The 15,202-nt window shown below is 28.9% G+C and overlaps 1 protein-coding gene across 4 annotated transcripts in view; it reads left to right on the top strand.

Annotated features, from left to right (window-relative positions):
- Window positions 1-15,202, top strand: part of LOC111618600 (calcium-independent protein kinase C-like) — a 112,620-nt gene that overhangs the window by 63,003 nt on the left and 34,415 nt on the right. For all 4 annotated transcript variants that reach the window (XM_023360154.1, XM_023360155.1, XM_023360156.1 and 1 more), the window contains exons 4-7: window positions 1,658-1,689; window positions 2,577-2,659; window positions 3,670-3,802; window positions 3,925-4,058. In XM_023360154.1, the coding sequence (XP_023215922.1) occupies window positions 1,658-1,689; window positions 2,577-2,659; window positions 3,670-3,802; window positions 3,925-4,058 (382 nt within the window). The remainder of the gene's footprint in view (window positions 1-1,657; window positions 1,690-2,576; window positions 2,660-3,669; window positions 3,803-3,924; window positions 4,059-15,202) is intronic.

The following is a 15,202-nucleotide window of genomic DNA, read 5'->3' as shown; positions in this document are numbered from 1 at the left end:
CATTTGATATCATCATTTATCACATACTTCCATGACACTCTTGTCTATCCGCTACAACTGCCAAGAATTAACGCGATTGGCGAAGTGTAGTGACAGCGGGCCAACAGAGAGCAGGATCCTTGCCATAATGCGGTTTGCGCGCCAATTTTCGTACGTGCGTTAACCAAGCCGAATAGTTTGGCCGAATATTCGGCTATTCGGCCACGCTCCTGGCCGAATATTCGGTATTCGGCCTGAGGCCGAATATACTATTCGTTACAACACTAATATTAATGTGAGATGACTGTGTTGAATGTTTCTACTATAGATATCATCACATTCCATTCTAATGCAGAAAAAAATATCCTTTTAAGATTCTAGAAATTTGATCATGAGCTACACCCATTCAATTTGAAAAATTATTTAAACTTACAAATATTGAGTACATTTTAGTCATAAAAAATGAAAACCTGTCTGTGGTTAAATTGCTAAACATTTAACTAGATCATCCAAAAGCATTTGTTCAAATATAAATTTTAGGCTGTATAGTAAAGACTTTAATTTCTTAAATTGCATTGTTTTTACAGTAATTGACAAAACATTTTTTTCAACCTGACATGATCAGTTATGATCATGTAATCTTATTTCAGCCACTAGTAAAATTAACAGGACTTAATAAGTCATGTTAATAGATATGTACTAGTGGACAAAACAAGATTACAATAAATTAAGGACATTGAGGCATATTAATTTAACTTCAGTTATGATCAGTTGTTTCAAATTCCATTTATATAAGGAATATTTATATTTATGTTTAAGATATGTAAGATTTATATTTACATATATATTTAAGATTTGCTAAACTCTTCATCATTATTTATCATTAATTGTCATTATGTACTTAATGCATATATTCATATTTGGATCATTTCAATCAGTCACTACAAAACTTGTCATTTTAAACTGAATGCAATGTGCAAAAAATGAAATATGTTGTTTGAAGTTTTAATTCAAATTGAGAAATTTTATAACTATTCAAGATGATGTGTTGAATGCATTGACTTTTTCAGTGTATAAATTTAGGTGTTCTTGATTTTTATTATTTTACTTCCTTAAAGATTGGAATTGAATTTTGAAAATTATTATATATTAGAGAGGTTGAGGCGCACGTATTTAGCCCAAAACGTGTATGGGTAACGGGTGAGTGCTGCCATCTGGCAGTTCTGGACCGTCGATAATAACGTTTGCTACGTGTAGCTTGGTGAGTACACGATTGGCTTAAACGTCTTCATTTTTTTGTGTTTGGGGTTAAAATTATGATTTATTTTGCTTCTGCCATTTTTTTCAACTTATTTCCCATGAGTCAATGCGCGATGTTCACTGAGTCACGTGATGTTATGAGCGTGTTCCTCAACGATTTTTACTTGGACTTGAAACGTGTAACGTGTACTTCTGCTACCCGTACACGTTTAAAGTTTGAACTTGTGCCTCAACCGTTCTATTCAGGTAAATATGTATGTATAAATGAGTTTGACATATTTAATGTACAGAATGTTTAATTTTTGTTATTTGATGGAAAATTTACAATATATTTATTATAATATGAGTTGGTGATTTATGATCATTACATTTATACAAAAGTCTGAGTAAATTTCTTAAAATAAATTTTGTTTTCTAGGGGTCTTGGTAAACAGGGATATCAATGTCAAGGCAAGTAATATATATTTTACATAATAAATTAGCAAACATAAACATTAAGAATTATTTGATGATTTTAAATAACTTTATTTAACACGATAAAAATTTATAATGAATTATAAGAGAATATTTTCAGTTACATATTTCATACTTTTCATCTAAGTGTAAAAGTTAAATTATTTTTTAAATAAATTTTTCATGAAAAAATTGCATTAAATATAACAATTACTTAATGCAAAAAAAAAAAAAACTTCAGTATCAACTCATTTCTTAACTCATTTCTTTTTTATATTTATGATGAATGATGGGTTACAGTGACCTGAAAGCATTAGGTAGAAATTCTAAAAAAGCAGTTTATTAAATGAAAATTATAATTGATTTAAAGTAGTTAGCAATTTTATATTTCATTCATCAAAAATGGAATTATTTAGGTTAGGTAGAAATTCTCAAGTAAATAAATAAATGTGTGTATGTATCTATATATATGAGAATTTTGGCATAAATATACATACAGTCAAAGCACTTATGCATTTATTTAGACATTATTAATATTAAATAATTAATATTTTTATGTTTTTGTTTTTGAACTGCTATTATGTGTCTGCGTGAAATATGAAGAACAGTAATTAAATATACTAATCAACAAATTCTTAAAGAAAAATAAAAATGAGTCTGAAATATAAACTAGAAGAATTGCATTAGACAGAGATATGATGCAATGCAATGCAAGTGCAGTGTTAAGGAGTAAGGTTTAATAGAAAGAAAATGTATCTAATCATTATTAAAATCATTTCAGAAATTAATAATTTAAATGAACTAAAATTACTGTATTTAACTGTCTTTTTATCAATGAAATAATTATATTCATTTACTAATAATTTTCCCCCCTCCTTTTTTAGTATGTACCTGTGTAGTTCATAAACGTTGCCATGAATTTGTTGTTACAAAGTGTCCAGGATCAAGAGATACAACAGCTGATGAGGTCTGTATTTAATAATTTGACTAGAATCAAATAATTATTATTTTATTTTTTATGAACTATTAATCGTAGATAAAATTATTTTCATATACTGTATTTTTGCAAAATGACCGGCATGCCACACAAAAATGGGGGAGGCTAGCATGCTGGAAACCCTGGGTATAAACTGTGACTAAAATACAAAATTAATTGGATCTAACAAAACTAGTTGTTTATTAAACATTTAAGAAGACATTCTTCTGAGTACAATAAAATAACATTGTAATTTGACCGACTTAAAATCAGGAAAAGAGTTTTTGTTTAGAAGACAATAAAACAATTAAACTGGCATGCTGGCATTCTCATGGAATAAACTGACATGTCTGCTTTTACCATACAGAATTTGTGTCAATGTCTTCTTAATGTGCATATATACTGTACATTTTTACATATTTTGGTATGTACAGTACAGTACAGAAGGCCCGTTTTTATAGTTTGGGTATGTACCAAAATATAAAAGGAGTCACAAACTGTTCTTCACAATTTTTCAGCAGGTGAGCAATCATGGTGCTCACTTTGTCTGATCATGTGTTATTTGTTAAACTCTTTTATCAACAAAACATGAATGCCAGCTCAACACACAAGGAATTTTGATACTTAAAAAGTTTACAAAGAGATCCTCTGTTAGGGATCTTATGAAAATGCTCCAAAATTTCATTATTTCAGCACAGAAATTGTCTGAACACCACAATTTGTATTATAACTAATACTTATAAAACAAACTTATATATTTATAAAAAAAACTTTTTTATTATGTTGATGATTGTTAAATTGAAAGAATGAAAATTAATTTCAAAATTTTTTTCAATCATTCAGAATATCAATATAAAATGTAACTGTTACAATCTTGTATTGCTTTATAGAACTCATTTGTTAATAACACTCTTATGAATCATGAATTTATGTTGTATATTCAATATTAAATAATAATATTTTTATTATACTGTTTTGTATAACAGTCAAATTTTTTTTAGTTTACAGCTGGAAGTAGATTTAACATCAATATGCCTCATCGTTTTACAGTTCACAATTATAAAAGGCCAACATTTTGTGACCATTGTGGTTCTATGCTCTATGGTCTTTTTAGACAAGGATTACAATGTGAATGTAAGAATAATAATTTGATTTTTTTGATTTATATGAAATTTTAGCTTATGGATTTATTTGATTATTATTTATTGCTAAATAAATTTGAGGGACAAATAAAATGCATTTTGTTCTATTTATAGCCTGCAGCATGAATGTACATAAGAGATGTCAAAAGAATGTTGCAAATAATTGTGGAATAAATCCAAAACAAATGGCCGAAATATTAAGTGTTATGGGTATATCTGGTGATAAGTTGTCCAGGAAAAAGAAAAAAGTAAGTAATTATACTAATATAATTTTTAGTATTAATAATTTGGAGACAAGAATAATTCATGTAAATGTAGAAATCTATTAATTATATAAGTGAACTTCATTACAAAAGAAACATTTATTTTGATGCAATATTTACATTCCACATAATTCCTTTATGAAAGTACTGTGTAATAATTGTGTTGAACATTTTCCTACATTATTTCATTGTAACCTTGGACATTGAACAATAGGCAGCATTTTAGATGATGATATCATCATTATTAAGAAATTTCAAGCCTAATGAAGCAATCATTATCAGGTTTGTAATTTCTTTCAAAATATAGATTGCTTGATAAATTGTCATCTTAACCCATTCAGACCAAACTCATTGATATTGGGAATTTCAGACTTTCAGCCAAATTTTCCAGTATACAGAAAATGGAAAACTTTCAAACTGAAAATAAATCAGCTAATCAGAGCAAATAAATATTGTGAGTGTAGTATTAATATTAGTAAATGCACCCTTATTTTATCATCAGTGTTATCATTTTTGGGAAGATATCACTTAATTTTTTTGTCATGGAATACAACTTTCTGGAACAAGCACTTTTAGTAAGAAATGTTACAATTAAAATCAGAACTAATTAGAGTAATGTTAGGTTGTGAATGCAATATTTTGCAAATGTCATCCTCCTGAATTAGTTGAATATGAATCTGAAAGTAATGATGACATCTCTCATGGAGTATGGTTCTTGATCTTTGTTGATGTTGGTAAAGCAGATGTTTTAGACAAAGATTACTAATTAAAGGTATAACTATTGCAGATATTTTCAAATTTTACATCCGTAGGTAGTAGTTTTTAGGTAACGTCTATGTGTCCTTATTGGTTTTTATGTATTTTTCTACAGAGCTCAGGCCAAAAGACAAATTGGCTTGCTTTGATCAGGACTTACAGGATTAAACTAATCTGTGTGATTATAAAAAATAAAATAATACACGATATCTTAAATTTATGTTGTAAATTATTACTGAAATCACAAAATATGTAAGAGTAATTATTTTCTGATATATGAAATAATTGTGAAAAATTTTCATTTTTTGAAATCATCAATTTATTTGATAATTAACAAATTGTAACCATAATAAAATGGATAAAAGTATGTTCAATGCTAAAAATATTTTAACAGCATCTTATTTGTTGAATTAATGCAAAAATTGTCTAAATTCAGAATCATTGACGTCAAAAATGTAACAGTGATATAATTTTTTAATTTTACATTATTCTTGCACTGCAGAAATGATATCCATCTAAAGATTTGAATAGAATTTTCTATATCATTGATTAAAAAAATTATTATTCACATATGTTTATTTCCAAAAATTTTAAACCAGTTTAATTAGATTATTTAGTCTAAACATATAAAATCAAATAGAAATCTCTAACTTGTAATCAACAAATATACATATAATACTGTAAATATTAGATATGATTCTATAGAATAGAGCTCTGCAACCAGTGTGCTGTGGCACAATGCCTCCAAGAGGAGAAAGCATAAAGTTTATGGGAACATGTGAATATGATAAATATATGTTGACTCGAAAGGGACATTGATTTGTCTACTACATGTTTATTGCTACAGATGTTTATGAGAGAAGGAATTCTAACAAGTTTCAAGTTTTTACACATTTGCTATCATATTTTACAGAATATGTGCACACATTTACTCACAAACTCATCTTTAAACAGTGAGACTCATATTTCACAGAATCTGTGCACATGAAAATTTGGAAAGTTGCATGTTACAGTCATCACAATGTTTGTGAAGCAACAAGTAGATGTCTTGTCACTTGCACTTATGATCATGGAGTCTAGACCCAGATCATGTGCTTTTCACACTAGAATTGTATGATACTTTGTCCAGGGTAGTTCCTGGGTTGTTATGAAATAAAATCAAAATAATAAAATTGATTGTAAACTAATTTCAAATATCTTTATATTATCACAAGTAAAAAACAGGATCAGTATTATTTTGGTATGTACTTTGTAAAACTCCTATATTTTTTGTATATTTTTACTTGTGGTGTGCCACAGAATTCTGGGAAGTATCTACATGTGCCAGGCATGAGGAAAGATTTCAGAGCACTGCTATAAAACCTAAACAGAAATGATGTTTTATTGTTATGTTATGTATATCTTTACATTTGGAAGATAATTTTCTTATATTAGCTGTGTAAATGAAATGTAGATTTAATAGTTTCTAGTAAAATCAGTCAAGTCATTTATATTTTATTTTAAATTAAACTATTAATGAACTGCAAGGGACATCAGATTGTAAATAATTTATCAAAGAAAAATAGCACTTAAACCAATATTATTTTATTATTTAGCAAATTTCTATATTTATTTTTTATCAAGCTTCCTTGATAAAGTATTATATGACGGAAAGTCAATAAATAAGCTATAACCAGGTATTGCTCCAGAAGTATGCAACGTAAAAAATTTATTTCTTTTCTGTTGATAGGACAGCCATTTAATGCCTTTTTTTTAATTTTGTTATTTTAACTTATTCTTTACTTAGGTGTGTCTCTAGCAGCACTTCTGAAATTCAGTTAAAGTGTGGTGTTCTAACAACACACCCACACTTTAACTTAATTTCCATTTACAATACATTTTGGCATTTGTTCCATCTCTTTATGAAGTCATTATTCTGGAAGAAAAGAACTGTTTTGGTTGGCTTTGCAGCTATTTGTTTCACTTCACATTTGACTTCTTTGTTATCTGAAAAGTGAATCTTGGCTAGGGCTTGTTTCAATGGGTGTCACCAAATGAGTTGAAGTTAGTAGGGACTAAGTCCAAACTGTATGATGGATGACTCAGCAGTTCAAAGCTGAGTTTACAGATTTGCTTAGTTGTTGCACATGCAGTGTGTGGACACATGTTGTCATGGAGGAGAAGAATGCTGTATTCCAAAAATCTGATTTTCTTCCAAATCAAGGTTTTCAGCTTCTTCAACATCTCTCAGTAAAAAACTGCATTGATCTTTTAACCACAGAAACTGAACAACAGCTCTTTGCTCAACAGCAGTACAAGTGTTTCTTGATTAACACAATTAATTAATCTCTCGATGCTACTGTGTATATTAAAATCACATTAATCAAATACAGTACTCAGTATACCTCTGTACTTGACCAAACATTCATGACCAGCTAGAACAAATTTTTGGTTAATAACAAATATTTTTATTTTAATTTTAATTTTGTCATCCATAAAAATTTTTCTATGATAAAAATGAATAACTAATATAAAAATAAAATGAAACCCTAGAGCTGCCTACTATTGTCAGACAAAATTATACTCAATCCTGTTTGTTTTTTTCATTTAATGCATGCACAACACAATCATCATGTTTTGCAATCATTCCAAATGGATGAAGTGTTTCACCAATGCATTTTGGTGATAAACTGAAATTTGTTGCATGTTCATGAGTTGTTATTTGTTGATTTTTAACAATTTTTTCTTGCAGTTTCTCTTCAACAACAGCTTTTGGGCACACTATATGTTTTCTATCCTTTAGTTCAAAATTTTCCAAATGAAACTTTTTAAACCTCATTTGACACATTCAATGTTTAGGAGCATCTTCCTAGTACATGTTACAATATTTTTTACTGTTTATATATCATTATATCCTTTACAAAATTATAAAAGCACAATATGCCTAATATGCATTTTACCTGAAGACATTTCAATTTGATTTAACAAAAACAAAATGTGAAGTAAAAGTTTTAGAATAAGCTTCTAACTAAAGAATACAATATCACATTTAAATTTCACAAATATTATAATTAAATCACACATCTATGTAAAATAAAGACAGCTATTAAAGACTCAGTTAATTAAAGCTTCTTCAGCATTTATAAAAGAATTGTTGCAATTAATTTGACAGTGTTAAGCAAGGGATGCCATACACCCTTTCAACACTTTGCCATCTTTAGCTGCTGATAATGCAACACCAAATGTGGAATTGGAAGTCATCTATTGATTGTCTAACTGGAAACTGTAACAACTGTACAATCAGAGCAATACCTGTTTGTAAGTTACTTATTAACTTTCCCACATATAAACTGCTGGTTTTATCTGTGTAAATCAAATCTTTGCATAATCTGGTGACTTAAAAAAAGAATTTACTTTGTTCTTAATGTGAATATATAGTATACTATATTTACATTAAGATCAAAGTAAATTCCTTGTCTAGTACAGTAATACCCTGAACTTAACGCAATAGGTGGGACCAAGCGATAACTGCGTAAGTCGGGGTATAATTTTGCATATAAATACATACAAATTATTTTTAATTGGGGCCAGAGACTAAAGAAAACAATAATTTAGAAAAAAATGTTTAATAAAATCTTAGATAATACATACATATAACAAATTATATTATTAAAATCGTAAACTTAAGTTATTTTGATGTAGAAGGTTTCATAAAATCTAACAAATTTGTCTGACGGCTCAAAGATTTTTTTCCTCCCGCAAAATTTCCTCGTAGCACGCTAATAATTTTTTTATTTCTCGTTTTGTAGAAGAAATGCGCTCTTCGTTGGAGTCTATATTTTCTAAAATTTGTAACCCCTTTTCAATAAAACTGAGGCCTTCTGTCAATTTTCCAACCGTCATTCGATCTTCTGATTGAACTGGATCTAAAGAATCAAGTTCTTCAATGTCTTGCTCTTGCTCACACATTTCTATGAGCTCATCAATTGTCAGTTCCTGATTGTGGGAATCCAGCAGTTCTCGAACGTCATCACTATCCACTTCTAAATTTATTTGCCTGGCAAGATCGACAACTTCTTCAATCACATTACCAATTTCATCAGGCTCTGGCACTGATTCCGCCTGAGTTTCAGTGGTGAAAAAAAAGGACACAGTTTTTTCCAGACGCCATTTAAAGTTTTTTGTGAAACTTCATTCCAAGATTGTCCAATGATTCTCACTGCATCTAAAACATTGAATTGTTTCCAAAAGTCTTTAACAGAGAGCTCGTTGTTTTGTCTCATAGCTTCATGCAGATATACAAACGATCGTCTCGTGTAATAAGCTTTGAATGTTTTGATGACTCCCTGATCCATCGGTTGAAGCAAGCTGGTTGTATTTGGTGGCAAAAATACAACTTTCACACGTGGGTCAAAATTAGTTAAAGTTGCAGGGGGATGACCTGGTGCGTTGTCGATTATTAGCATCACTTTAAATGGAATTTGTTTAGATTGGCAATAACGTTCGACTTCAGGTATGAAGTGATGACCAAACCAGTCCTCAAAAAGGGAAGCTGTCACCCAAGCCTTACGATTCGACTTCCAAATCACAGGCAAGCCAGCTTTAGATTTATTTTTCAATGCTCTTGGATTTTCCGAGCGATAAACTAAGAGAGGTTTTAACTTACAATCACCAGCTGCATTCGCGCCAACCATCACTGTCAATCGATCTTTGGCGGCCTTAAAACCTGGAAAGGTTTTCTCTTCACGCGCGATAAAAGTTCTTTTAGGCATCTTCTTCCAGAACAGGCCAGTCTCATCTACGTTGAATATGGTTTGGCTGGTATAGCCACCTTCATCTATCATAGCTTTGAATTTCTCTGGATAGTAAGACGCAGCCTCTTTATCAGCACTTGCCACCTCTCCACTTTCTGCAATGCTATGCCAATTACAGCAACTTTTGAATTGGCTGAACCAACCGTTACTAGCTTTAAACTCTTCATCTTTAGCCACCTCTCCAGCATCCTCTTTCAATCTCTCAAAAATCAGCTTAGCTTGAGAGCACACAGTGTTCTGATCAACAGGACAATTTTTCACATTTACTTGATTAATACACCATAATTTTAACATTGTTTTCCTCTCAGCGATAATACCGTGACATTTACGAATGATGCTTGAATTTAAAGATTGAGCATTTTTCACAGCTTTGAGAATTTTTTCTTTATCTTTTATAATTGTTCTGACTGTCGATTCCGGTAGATCAAACTTCTTTGCCAATTCACAAATTTTCATTTTTGTATCGAAGTCTTTAATAAAGTTAACTTTACATTCCAAAGATAAAGTTTTTCTTTTCTTGTTTGATACAGAAGAATCAGTTTTACTTCATTTGGATGACATAGTAGAGTGTTAAGATTAATCATATTCGTTATTGTAAATCGCGCTTAAGTTAGGCGCCATCTGTTCATTTCTTTTGTATGTCCGAGGATCGAAAGACCGCAGGGGATCGAGTCTGTTTATAATTTGAAAGGTAATCTTGTCAGTTGTATATACAAAAGGTAACTTGTTTACAAAATGAGTCTTTGTTTATTATCTGATAAATGTATACTTTTTTCAGTCAATTGTTTACGATTGCAGATGCCTTTTGTGTAAAATCCAAGTCGGATGTATGTAAGCTAATAAATGTTCTTGTTAATCTTATCTTGCCTTTTGGTTTGTTCATGGTTACAAGAAATCATTACATAGAGTCTCTCAAGTCTCTGTAGATATAACAAACAGAAATAAATAATACAAAATAAATTGTAGTTATGCGTCGATTCCGCGCAACATGTCCGAACATGTAAGCTGAACAATAGTGTAGGGGGAGTGAATAATCAAGAGTTGTGTGGCGCTCAAACAAAAGACGAATTGACAAGATTTGAAAATCGCGTAACTCCGGGTTCGCGTAAGTTGGGGTATTACTGTAATTAATTTTTGACTTATACAAGTCAAATGTTAATTACATAATTTGAGCTTCTATATCAGCATGAATGAATAATGGAACCATTTTTCCGTTACTTTAGTGCCTTATTCATAATAATGAATAGAATACTGTTGTTACAAATCAATAAACATATATGTAAAAGATAGTAGAGAAATAATTTTTTCTATGTTTTTAATGCATGATTCTCTCTATTTGTTTCATTTTTAATAAATATTGACTAGAATTTTGATTAATATGTCCAATAATTATTAAATAATAATAATAATTTTGATTTTTATCAAGCATTTAACTTTGTTTTTATATGTTGTAACACAATTATCTATAGAATTTTTTAAATGATTCCAAAATTTGTATTTGTTTATCACTACAGTGGTACCTCAGGATACGAAATTAATCTGTTCTGAAACTGAGATCGTATCATGAAAATGTTGTAAGGTGAATCATTTTTTCCCATACGATTACATGTAAAACCAAATAATTCGTTCAAATATGAAAAACACACTCAAATTAAAGCTAAGTAGTACTGTACATTAAAAAAATAATAATAATAACTATAGTAAGGAAAACACTGAAAAATGCATTTTGTAGTTGTAAACGTATAAATAACCATAATAGAATAATAATTGATTAAAAAAATGTAGTTTTATTTGCACTTTATCTTTGAGGATAGACAACATTGGAGGTGTAAACTGGTGGTGGAAGTGAGGGAGAAGGGAAATGATACTAAAACTTAATGTACTGTACATAACATAATGTAACAATAACTTAAAAATAACTTAGAAAAGATAAAAAAAAATTAGTGTTGTTTTATATATATTTTTTTACATTTTTATTCACTGCTTTTTGCTTTCTTTCCTTCACTTCCACCAGCACTTTCACTGGAAAGAGGTCGCTTAGTAAAATATCTATTCAAAGATGTTTGGCTTTGCCTACTTTTTAAAATGTTTCTAAAATGACTTAGGCAAATGTCATTACTCCAAGCAGCAATACGGCCAGTGTGAATCTTTTCAGGATGTTTCTTTTCAATAAAATTAGTCACTTTCTGATAATATCTCAAGATTTCCTTTATCAAGCGTGATCCTTCCACAACAAAGCAAATGCGCGGATTGAGACCAATGAACAGAAGTGAATAAAAAATGGCACTGCGAACTAATGTAACGTCGTATGGTGAGTTTTTGTTCGTATCGTGGAGCAAAAATATGTTCGAATTTCATGTCGTATCCTGAAAATTTTATATGCTGGGGCGTTCGTATCCTGAGGTACCACTGTATATTTTTCAGTTATTTCATTATTTATAGTTGTTAACTGAAGATATTTTTAGATAAATAAATTAGCAAAATATCTCTAATATCTGCTCTAAAGTTAAGTTCTTAATTGCTTTAATTATTAGTTTTCTTTCTTTCTTCCTTTTTTTTTTTTGTTATTGATATTGAAGTGACTAATTTAATATTAATAAAATGTAAATAAAAATAAAATTAAATATTTTTATTTTCAATAGCAATATAGAGATGAAAATATCTATTTTAATGTGACTATGACTATATTAAAATGCAGAAAAAAATATTTTTAATTAATTAAGACTTAATAAGATAGTAACTTAATTTTAATTTGTATATTATAAAGATCTGTGATGCTGTTAGTTTATAATTTGTTTATTTTTAAAAAATGAAAAAGAGATGTAATATTTTATATTTTGTTTAATTATTAAAAAATATAAAATATTACAAATAGATTACTGATCATATTGTAAATGTTTAAAATATTCTAATTCTCAAATAAATTGTTCTTATTCAAATTTGAGTTATATTTAACATCTCAGAAATTAACAGTATGCATTTCAGCCAGTTAAGATATTTAAATATTTGAGAAAAAATTTTAAATTACCTTATAGACAATTTAATGAATATTTTAGTTACTTTGACTTAGTAAGTGATGATAACTTTAATCTTGACCTAAGTTTTGATCAGTTTTAAGTATCAACAATATATTTATAAAGTTATAGTTTTCATGATTGTTGATTTGCATACATCTGTATCATAGCACAGCATTAGATATGTGTAAATCAATATTCAAGAATAATCAATTCCCAAATTTCTAAATGAATATTCAAGAATATTCAATTGAGAAAAATAGTCTTTTCTAGATTTACATGTTCATGGTTGCTAGTTGATTATTGCTATTACAGTTAGATATTTTGTATAAGTACTTGATTAATATAATAACCAAATCATATTAATATTGACTGATACAATCAGTCATTATTCTTGTATAATCTCCTATCTTTTAAGAAAAATGTATCTATTTCTCTCAATTGAATAACATACCTGAAAGTAATACTCATCTATTTGCTCATATATAATTTTGTAATAGGATTTTTGATCCTGCATTTTAATGTTAAATGATTCCTAAAAGTTTTACCAAGACAAATAACATGATCAGGTTTTTTATGTACAATGCAGCATAACTTTTTTAGGAAAGTTTTAACTGACTGATTAAACAGAGCATGTAAATACATTTTAATAAGTTTTACTGTTTGTTGTTAATATATTTCTAAAAAGTAATAAGTTTAAATAATCTTCTGTAATAATATGCTGGACAAAAGTTTGAAACTATTTCAAAATATCTTTTAATACAAAATATACATAGTTTTTTGTGCCAACTAATTTACATATTTTTCTTGTATGTTTATTTCAAAATGGATACTGGTAAAACATTAACTAATTATGAAAAGGGGCAAATTAGTATACCATCAGGATAGAAAATAAGAACACAAAATTTTAAAATTATTAAACAGATTCAAGACAGTCATTCACAATTACTAAAAGATTTGATATATATCAAAATTTTTTAAGTAATTGTGTAATATATATGTAAGGAAATCAGATGGCCATATAAGTTACCTACCAGGGACAAATAGATGATTTTGAGATGTGTAAGCATAAATTATAAGGTAACTGTAGCTTCTACTTAGCTCAAAAACTACTCTTACAGTAATAATAAAATCAAATAAATCTTTATGTGAAAATGAAAGCAAAGCCACAACTGAAAAAAAAACACATTTGCTGACATACTTTTGCAAAGACATTCAGTCAAACAATTAATTTTGGAAAATGTTATCTATAGTGATGAGAAAAAATTTAGTATTGATGGTCCTGATAGGCTTCACTGTTATTAACATGATGTACAAAAAGATTCATGGCTTCTTTCTTGTTGATTCCAAGGTGGAGGTTTCATTACAATCTGGATTGCTTTTACAGTACAAGTAAAACGAATTTTGGCATTTATTTTTCAAATATGAAACACTGATGACTACAAAACATTCTTAGAAATCATCTTTTGTCATTAAGAGACAAGCTAAATAATGTAAACTTTATATTTGAGCAAAGTAATGCATCTATCCATGGTGCACACTCAACTGTGGAATGATTAACAGAAACCAATATTAAATATTGAAGTAGCCAGCATGTTTTTAATTCTGATCTCATCCCAGTAGAGAATCTCTGAGGTAATTTTTCATGCATAGTGTATACTGCTGGAAAGCAATACAACAATGCCAAGGAACTCAAAACAGAAATGGAGCCCAAACTGCTTGGCTAATGTAATCTCTCTGGAAAGCCTGTTGGCCTAGCAAATTCTGTCTTTGTGTTTAATACAAGTAATTGAACATAAAGGAAAGCATTATGATTATTAAAGAACAAAATTTTTTTATTTTATTTGTAACATTTATATTAATTTGTAAAGTTGCTCTCAAACTTTTGTCTGGGNCGTGTCGCCATTTTGTTTTGTCTTTTTTTTTTCGGTTCTTCCGTACACGTACGCTCTCGATTTATAAATAAAATAATAATTTATTTAATTATTTTAATAGTTTATTTAGTTGAATATAAATATATTAAGTTATTATTAACATGGAATACAATTTAATCGAACGTCTAAGAATCCTCTTTTGTTTTTAGATATGTCATTACTTTATATTGAAAGGATTTCTTTAAGAGTTTATAATTATTAACAAAAATAAATAAATAAAATAAAATTTCTTTTGCTTTCATAGCTTAAGAGCGATGCATTGAGCTACTATTAAAATTTTTTAGAAGGAAATCATTTCTATATAGCGATAGAATACAACCTAAGCACTCCTCATTTCGTGATTGGTCCAATAACGTGACGTAATCGTTAATTTGAAATTCAAACTAACAATGAACTAACTTGAATGAAATTCAAAGTAACCAATAAGGTATCTTTTTACAATGTATGTAGCGTATAAAACTAATTCCTTTTCAATTCAATAAATAAGAATTTGCTCATTTTTCTTGAATTATATAACAAAATGTAGATCAATCGATAAGGATTGATGAAATAAGGCAACGCAACACATGGACTATTTGTTAAAAAAAACACGTGGGATCTGTCAAGGCACAGATCCCCCTTGTATTGCGTTG

Source organism: Centruroides sculpturatus, unplaced genomic scaffold, assembly GCF_000671375.1.
Source record: "Centruroides sculpturatus isolate CEXI.00-Female unplaced genomic scaffold, Cexi_2.0 scaffold42, whole genome shotgun sequence".
NCBI classification, from domain to species: Eukaryota; Metazoa; Arthropoda; class Arachnida; order Scorpiones; family Buthidae; genus Centruroides; species Centruroides sculpturatus.
The sequence above is the reverse complement of the archived record's forward strand: the minus strand, read 5'-3'. Positions and strand labels throughout refer to the sequence as shown.